We start from the raw sequence: 8948 nt of genomic DNA on the forward strand, positions 1-8948 counted from the left end.
GCACAATACCGCCGCCACTGCCGGACAAACGTAGACAAGCGTAGGCATAGTCCACATTTCCGAATTACTCCAAGAGAGGACATGCTCAGCTCTTCTCAACAACTTCGTTTTGGAGGTCAGCCTTCTAAATACAATAGTTAGTGTTGTGAGAATAGGGGGCTATCATTGGATTTATTTCTAAATTAACCTACAACAAACAGATACCGGATGATTATGTACGGCGATTATGAGGGGTGAAAATGTTAAAGTGTGAAATTAACGGTTGTATCACATTTAGGGTCAATCTAGTCAATATTCGCTCTTAGTAAACGAAAAAATGCACTACACTCAATCTTAACCCTTGTCAGAGCACAGTTTATCTACAAAGGCCTTCTTCTTGCTGTGTGGGGTTGCGTTATTGGTTAGTGGACTCTAAAAGCGTTCTCTGATTGGTAGAGGGGCTGTCTGTCAGTGATGCCGGTAAAAAATTACGCCTCTATGATACGGAACCGCACCTCTCACAGACTGCAGCCCGACAAGACAGCCCCAAAGACCCAGTCCGTGTATAAAGAGACGATTCACTGCCTCGTCTTCTATTACCTGATCAGATTCGTGGCTCAGTTCGGAAACGAAGGTATGGCACTTTCAGAATATTGTAGCCTATTCATTTATGTGGCAGAAAGATATGGCGATATGTATTTTGCGTTCGACCCATTTAAGCCTATTGTTCTGAAAGTGACATCTTTTTGTAGGCTAAATAAGCCTACAACAATGGAAACAAGTGAAAAAGGAGGAATCGATCATGTCATTTAATGTAGATCTATTATGCCTACTGTAAACTACTGTACTGCTGTCATAGCGATATAGACCAATCAGGACACGGCCTGCTATGAAATTATAATTGAAAGTGAATTATACTTGGTGAAGTAAATGGACAGCTTCTAAAACAATCATCACTCTAAAGTCGCTATCCCTATGCGTCTGATACTTTGCTTTTCTTCGGGGACCAGGCTATTTTGTAACATCGGGCGATGTTCTGGTTGTTATGCAACGCTTTTCCTGGTACACCCAACAACTTAGGCTATAGCATACTCCAGACTTTCTTCGAGTAACAATGCAGTTCTCGTTGGTAAACGATGTTAGCATATTTGCGTATAACATTGTTTGCAATGCATTAATCAATGCTTATTAAGGTCATTTCTGTTCTCAAGTGCAAGACTTCGAGCCTGGCTCGCTTTGACAGAGTTTGGCAGCTTAGCCGCTAAGGAGTTAATCAGGTTCACTAGAGAAAAAATGCCGACTCGCAGGTCTGGTAACTTCACGTTCCTCTAATGAATGGAGTTCCTTCATTCTAATGTGTGTACACACCAGGCCGGTAAAATGGTCTTGTCCTTTCTTTAGTATCGTCCTAAAATAACAACCAGGCATCTAGGTTAATCGTGGACAGTTTCTTCACACTATTTCATCACCTCTTTCTCAGGTTCTAAAATGTCTCAGAAGATCAAGACAGGTCCGGTGGTGGAGATGCAGGGAGATGAGATGACCAGAGTCATCTGGGAACTCATCAAAGATAAGCTCATCTTCCCCTACCTGGAAATGGAACTGCACAGGTGAGACCTGACATGAATACATTTGCAATGACTCTCTGGGGAGCGACGGCAGTTTGCAGATTTACATTTTAGTCATTTAGTAGACAGTTTATCCAGAGCAGTATACAAATAATGCATATACAAAGTACAGTAGAGTATATTGCGATGTTGCTGCCTCCTTCTGTCTCAGTCAACCAGGTAAGAATATGGGGTATAAACAGTGTGGACAAGAAGAGGAGCTCTCTTCTTCACAGCAGGGAAGACAGGCATCAGGTGCTGTTGTTATAGCTACTTTTCCAGTTTTCTTGGAGTCAATTAACAACAGCATGGTGTGTGGATCTCCGGTTTGTCCAGATAAGTCTGTTGTCCTTATTCTGTACAGAGCCATTGTAACAGGAGAGGGGGACCTGATATCTTAAGGAAGTAAAAGTGTATTTTGACACACCTCTTTCCCAAATGATGTGGCAGTACTGATAGTAATACAGTGCAATACTTACCCTTGACATCTTCAAGGACTTTAGATCGGTCTGACCTATGTAGTTGTAGTGTATTGTTGCACAACCAGCTCTTTTTTGCCTGGTCTTGTCAAACTGACTTATAGCTCCTTTTTCCTCTCATCTGAGAACTTTGTCCTGATTGTAAACTGGTTCTAAAAGCAACTTGGTACTTGTGAGCCCATCCCCCAATGCAGAGCATTCTGCTCACATGGGATCAGCAGACTTTGTGAAACCCTGCAGAGTGACCCAGATTAGTGTGTGTGTGATATTGATTTAAGTCCATACCTGCTTCTGCTCTGTTTAAGTATCTACTGTACAGTACATCTCCCTGTGAGTTTCAAATTCAGCCCTCTCTCATGTTGTACTAGACCTTTAGACTGTGAGGTGATAGATACCCTCTGGACTTTGGCTTAAGCCAGTATTGGGATCACCATGATGTCCATGACCTCACATGGTTCCTGTCACACAGAGTGGTCTTTGACTTCTTAGACAGTGGCACTGCCACAGGGTTAGCCACAACCACCCTGATACAATCACTGCCCCCCCCCCCCCCCCGACACATATCGTCCAGAATTATTTATGAAGCTTACTCAAAATGTTAACTGTAACATGTAACATTAATTGTAAAATAAGACACCAAAGTATATCAGTATGTGATTCCTTAACTTTCACATTGACTTTGTTTTCAACTAGCCCTTATACTGCAACAGCATAATAGAATTCCTGAAATTCAGTTATGGCTTTAGATTTTGGTTAGCTAAAGTAAGGTAAGCTAAAGGTTTACATTTTACATTTTAGTCATTTAGCAGACGCTCTCATCCAGAGCGACTTACAGTAAGTACAGGGACATTCCCCCGAGGCAAGTAGGGTGAAGTGCCTTGCCTAAGGACACAACGTCAGTTTGCATGACCGGGAATCGAACTGGCAACCTTCGGATTACTAGCCCAATTCCCTAACCACTCAGCCATCTGACTCCCACAGGTTGTGTGCGTGAGATGAAAATAAGCGCTGTCAAATAGTTGCTGTACCTCTTAATGTGTGTGTGATGACCAGGGATTGTGGGATAGTGGTGGTCTGTTTGCAGCTATTGTCTTGCTTTGTGTGTAGCTCAATGCAGTTGACCTAGTAAGAAGATTGGAAGGAAAGAAAGTAGGTGAAAGGTTGTGCTTTTACACAATGACTTGTTTGACACTGAGCGAAGCAGTCAAGGAAATAATCAGGACAGCCTTGCCATTTGTAGTTTACGCACAACCACTAATGACTATGGATAGTTGAATCTCACTGCAGTTGAATTCATACATATTCTCTCTGTTGAGTTATTGATCGTCAGAGCAGTATTCCTAACAAATATGGCACTGTTCCAATACAGTCTCTGAACACAGTTCCCGGAAATAATCAGATTTTACAGACACGAACTTCAAACCCATGAATATGAACGTGCTGGCACCTTGTCTGCACATGTGCAGTTCTCCCGGACCAGCCCTTGCATCCATGGAGAAGGCGGTATGGGGTTGTTTGTGGACGAGTGTGTCGGGTCTTTCAGAGAAAGCTGTTCATCAGTTCAGTCACGCAGTCTGTGAAGACTGAGCTCTTTGTTTCTGTTGTTACCATCTTTTAAACAGCTACAGAGCTCAGCACAGCGTTGTAACACAATAACAAGATTCATCTCATCCCAAATGGCTCAGGCACAAACATACTATTATAAAAGTAATTCTGAACAAGGATACAATCAAATCTACCCCCTCCCCAGCCCATGAGCACTGCTGCTGGAAATGGATTTGATGTATTCGAGATGTTCTTTATTGTTGTCCTGTGCTGTGTTGCCAGAATGCCGAAAGCAAATGTCCATTCTAGATCAACTTAATGGACAATAAAGTTTTCTTATTTGTAACAATGTAATATGTGACGTGTCTGTGTACCCCCTAGCTTTGACCTGGGCATGGAGTCTCGCGACGCCTCCAACGACGAGGTCACGGTTCAGGCGGCCGAGGCAGTGCGTCGGTACAACGTGGGCATCAAGTGCGCCACCATCACGCCAGACGAGAATCGCGTGGAAGAGTTCAAGCTGAAGCAGATGTGGCGTTCGCCCAATGGAACCATCCGGAACATCCTTGGGGGCACTGTGTTCAGGGAGCCCATCATCTGTAAGAACATCCCTCGTCTGGTGCCAGGCTGGATCAAACCCATCGTCATCGGGAGACACGCACACGGAGACCAGGTAACCCTCGGAAAGCTTCCGCCTCAAAACTGCTGGTCCACATTTCACTAGTCATCCAGAAACCCTACACCGACACCCCTGCATGGGAACAAAGGGAGCGAGGTAGAGAGGAAGGAAGGAAGGAAGATGGAAGGAAGATGGAAGAAAGATTTGAAAAAGAATGGAGTAAAGGAAATAAGCAAGTGCTTTTCAAGAAGGGAATTGAGCAAGACAAGGTTCTGGGGTTGCTAGTCAGTGGCTCACATCTGAGGGCAATGGACTGTACCTGGTCACTCCACTGCTTTCCACACAGCATGATGATGGTCATGCCAAGCCGTGGTGGACAGATGGCCAGGCGAGAGGGATAGGGCCGCTTTCTAAGGAGGCTCAACCTGTCACTGATTAAGTGGATAAGCTGCCCTTTGGACCACACTGTTGACACAGAGCCTTCATGTACCAAACTGCTGTGTCATGCTGCTAGAGAATAAGCACCAGTGGATCTGTTAAAGGAGGATGAACAGTTGTTCTTTGGACAGTTGTTTTTTGCATTTTTGAAAGATGGAGCTTTGTTCTGCGTATACTAAATGTGTCCTGGTTTGTTAACCTGAATTTTTTTCAACCCTAATACATGAGGAATGTCAAACCAATTTCAGTTATAGCAAGGGATCTCTAGCTTGGGGAGATGGGTGTCTGGTCTATGAACTACCCCTCCTGTTTGAACCTGCACACTGCTCTTGTTATTTACGCCTTCCCCCTGTCAGTACCATTTCACTCCACTAGATGGCACCAGTGCAGAGTGTGTGAGATGCCTGTTGCACAACGTTTTCCCTGTTGACCTCCTCTCTCTCTGCTCTTCTCAGTACAAGGCCACGGACTTCGTGGTTCCAGGTCCAGGGCGAGTGGAGATGACCTTCACACCCAAGAGCGGCGAACCAGTCAAGTATGTCATCCATGACTTTGAAGGTAAGACAACACTCAGACGCTGAACCCAAACTCAAAATCACTTGGTACATTTGAACAGTGACCCGAGAAGACCGTCTCTACCATGGGCCTTAAGTAACGTAGTTGGTAAACAGAATCAGAGCCAAACAGGCACCATGGGCCATGGTTCTGTGTGTTTGCTGTGTACATATCCCAGTATGGGTCTGCTGGATCTGCTTTATCACTGCCTGATGGATGATTAAGCCTTGGCCTTCACTTCCTTCACACATTGAGCAATCAGAAGTCTGATGAAATCGGCATCTGATTCAGGGCTGGCTCCGCTATTCTGTCTGCATCTTCCCCCATATGACAGAAGATTAACGTAACAAGTTTTTCGGACTTAATGACTTTCATGTCTGCATGATGTAGGGTGGGTGTGTGAGTCAGGTGGCTGAGCGGTGAGGGAATCGGGCTAGTAATCCGAAGGTTGCCAGTTCGATTCCCGGTCATGCCAACTGACGTTGTGTCCTTGGGCAAGGCACTTCACCCTACTTGCCTCGGGGGAATGTCCCTGTACCTACTGTAAGTCCCTCTGGATAAGAGCGACTTACAGTAGGTACTGTAAGTCTAATGACTAAATGTAAATGTAACTGTGTGTAATGGTAAATGCTTACATTGATCAGGACGTGTGTTGTGTGGGTTGTCCAGGCACCGGTGGTGTGGCTATGGGTATGTACAACACAGACAGCTCCATCAGGGACTTTGCTCACAGCTCCTTCCAGATGGGGCTGACCAAGGGCTGGCCTCTCTACCTCAGCACGAAGAACACCATCCTCAAGAAGTACGACGGGCGCTTCAAGGACATCTTCCAGGAGATCTACGAGAAGTAGGACCAATGCGTTACAATGCAACTTTGTTTCCCCTTTTGTGGCGTCACGTACAGTATGTTTATGGCGTGTGTGTGTGTGTTCCAGGGAGTACCGCTCCCAGTTTGAGAAGAAGGGGATCTGGTACGAGCACCGCCTCATCGACGACATGGTTGCCCAGGCGATGAAGTCTGACGGGGGCTTCATCTGGGCCTGCAAGAACTACGACGGAGATGTGCAGTCGGACTCTGTAGCCCAAGGTGAGCTAGCCCTGGAGTCACTGTCTCCTTCCCCCTCATCTGTAGCCCAGTCTGTCCTGGATGTGATTCATGTATTTTCTACCTCAAGAGTGACGTGTTGTGTTTGTGTGTCCTCCAGGCTATGGCTCCCTGGGCATGATGACCAGTGTTCTGATCTGTCCCGACGGCCGTACGGTGGAGGCGGAGGCCGCGCATGGAACAGTGACCCGCCACTACAGGCAGCACCAGCAGGGCAAGGAGACCTCCACCAACCCCATCGGTGAGAGGCCGAGCCCTGCCACAGCCCCAAACTCTACAGCCCCCGTTCACTCACTCTACCTGTACTCTCTATGACTCAGGACTTTGAATTTTTGGGGGGGTATTTGGTTTTGTGTCCCTGTCCGGTCTCCATACCGTGTGTTCTTGTTCCTCATGCGAGGCGTGTGTTCTGTGTGTCCCTGTCCGGTCTCCATACCGTGTGTTCTTGTTCCTCATGCGAGGCGTGTGTTCTGTGTGTCCCTGTCCGGTCTCCATACCGTGTGTTCTTGTTCCTCATGCGAGGCGTGTGTTCTGTGTGTCCCTGTCCAGCTTCCGTGTTCGCGTGGTCCCGGGGTCTGCTCCACCGCGCCAAGCTGGACAACAACGCTGAGCTGCGCGTGTTTGCCGAGGCTCTGGAGGCGGTCTGTGTGGAGACCATCGAGGCTGGCTTCATGACCAAGGACCTGGCCATCTGCATCAAAGGCCTGTCGAGGTAGCGCTCTCTTCTGCCAAGATTCAGGCTATTAGCTGAGTTCAGGCTATTTTGTGCTTTAAAAAATATGTATCGAAACGTCTCCATCTCTCCTCCTGTTCCTCAGTGTGACTCGTGCAGACTACCTGAACACCTTTGAGTTCCTGGACAAGCTGGCAGAGAACCTGAAGATCAAGATGTCAAGCCAACCCAAACTGTGATCTCATCTCCTGGGCTTACTCATACAGACACACACCAAAACACACACACACACACACTTACAGACAGCCTTGATATCAGTGGACTGATTCCAACCAACAACCAAGCTAACTGTCAGAATCAGAAACAGGTTCATTGCCAAGTAGCTTATCACACATTAATTTGCTTTGGTCTGATGATGCACAACAGTAAACATGCAAGGACAAAAACAGGCAAGATGTGTGAGTCACAACAGTGTGATCTAGATATTCCAGGCAACCTCTGGATTGAATCATTCCCACAGGACTCTGACATAGAGGTGCCTTTCCCAGCCGAGGATGCCATATCCCTAGAACACACACACACTGTCCGACACCTCCCAAATCCCACTACGCAGGAAGCTCCAGAGAGCTCAATGTTGGACATAGAAATGAATCTGTGCTATCATTTACTCAAATATATTGCACTAGGTCCCCTGAGGTTTGCTTGGTCCTTGCCCGGCCAGACCAGGGGACAGTCCTGTCAGTGTGTCTGAGGGTGGTCTTACCTACATTGCCTTATTTGTTTTATGTTTCAACGGATATTCCAGTCAAGATTCCTTCCTTCCTACAAGGTATGCCGACCACTGCAGTTAAAAATTCAAGAGTAACTTATGACCATGCCTGGCGGATGGTATTTCTCACAAAGGTGATAGAGCATCACACACTGGCAGGGAGGCAGTGACGTGATCCTACTTGTTGGTGTTTTAAACAGTATGTTAACTGTTTACTCCAGTGCAGAAACCCATGAAGCTATCATCTCCTGCCAGGCAGAATAGTAGGGTGCAGGGTTGAAGGTTTTACTCTGTAGACTGTGGTCGGCTTCAATGTGAATATCAACTCAATAAATGTTTTTTTGAGATACTTAGTGTGTGCTTTATTATTATGTATTTTTTATTGAAACAAAAGAAAATTTCAATTATTTCTTGTCTCATCTATAATGGAGAGGCATTGTAAAAAATCTAAGTTACTAAAGCTGTGTGATAACCTTTTCATGGTTTGCCAACAGATGGCGATCTACAGTAGGTTCTAAAAGGCATAACATGATATCTTGTTTATGTTATACCTGTTTGTCAGCGTCTGGTTACTAGATAATCCTACTTCGATCCAGCAATTCTTACCCATCTGAATTACTTTCAGCTGTGGCTACACCATCCCAATGAACTCTGTGTGTGTGTTTGTGAGAGAGAGAGAAACATCCACACTGGAAGTTGAAAGCCACTGTGATAACGGTGCAGCTAGGCCACATACACTCTCAGGAGCACTCTTGACGTGATTAGCTGTTTGGACCAGATGGAATCCAGCAGTCTCATCCAGGAAGAAGCAGACACGGAGGAAAGCCAAGGTACTTGGGGACCCGATGGAGGCCAGGGCTCCCTCTGAGGTATCAGAGCCGAGGGGGCTGCACCTATTGTCCCTGGGTAATTGGATTTCGTCTGAGAGAAGGGAGTCTCATTTGCCAGTCGGAGGCATCACAAAGATGGCTGTGTGGCTGAAAGCCCAGGACTATTAGCGTTGAATTGAAACAGTGATTGGTAACTATATTTCATCAGAGACAGGCTGATGTGTCTTTTGTTGGTTGATTCGGACACAGATGTACAGTGATATTGCCTGCTGAGATTAATTTGATTACTATTCAAGAACAGAAACTAAGTTTCAAGTATCTTAGCATCCATCACAACTATATCATCTTC

General features: G+C 46.1%; 1 protein-coding gene across 1 annotated transcript; it reads left to right on the forward strand.

The window, feature by feature from the left end:
- Positions 1-441: 441 nt before the first annotated feature.
- idh1 (isocitrate dehydrogenase (NADP(+)) 1) lies at positions 442-7388 on the forward strand. The gene is made up of 9 exons (XM_067259375.1): positions 442-613; positions 1460-1589; positions 3992-4283; positions 5123-5225; positions 5892-6069; positions 6158-6309; positions 6428-6568; positions 6877-7039; positions 7146-7388. The coding sequence occupies exons 1-9, from the start codon at positions 454-456 to the stop codon at positions 7237-7239; spliced, it is 1413 nt and encodes a 470-aa protein (XP_067115476.1). The 5' UTR covers positions 442-453; the 3' UTR covers positions 7240-7388.
- Positions 7389-8948: the final 1560 nt, after the last annotated feature.

The sequence above is a fragment of the Osmerus mordax genome, chromosome 2 (genome assembly GCF_038355195.1).
Source record: "Osmerus mordax isolate fOsmMor3 chromosome 2, fOsmMor3.pri, whole genome shotgun sequence".
Lineage (NCBI taxonomy): Eukaryota > Metazoa > Chordata > Actinopteri > Osmeriformes > Osmeridae > Osmerus > Osmerus mordax.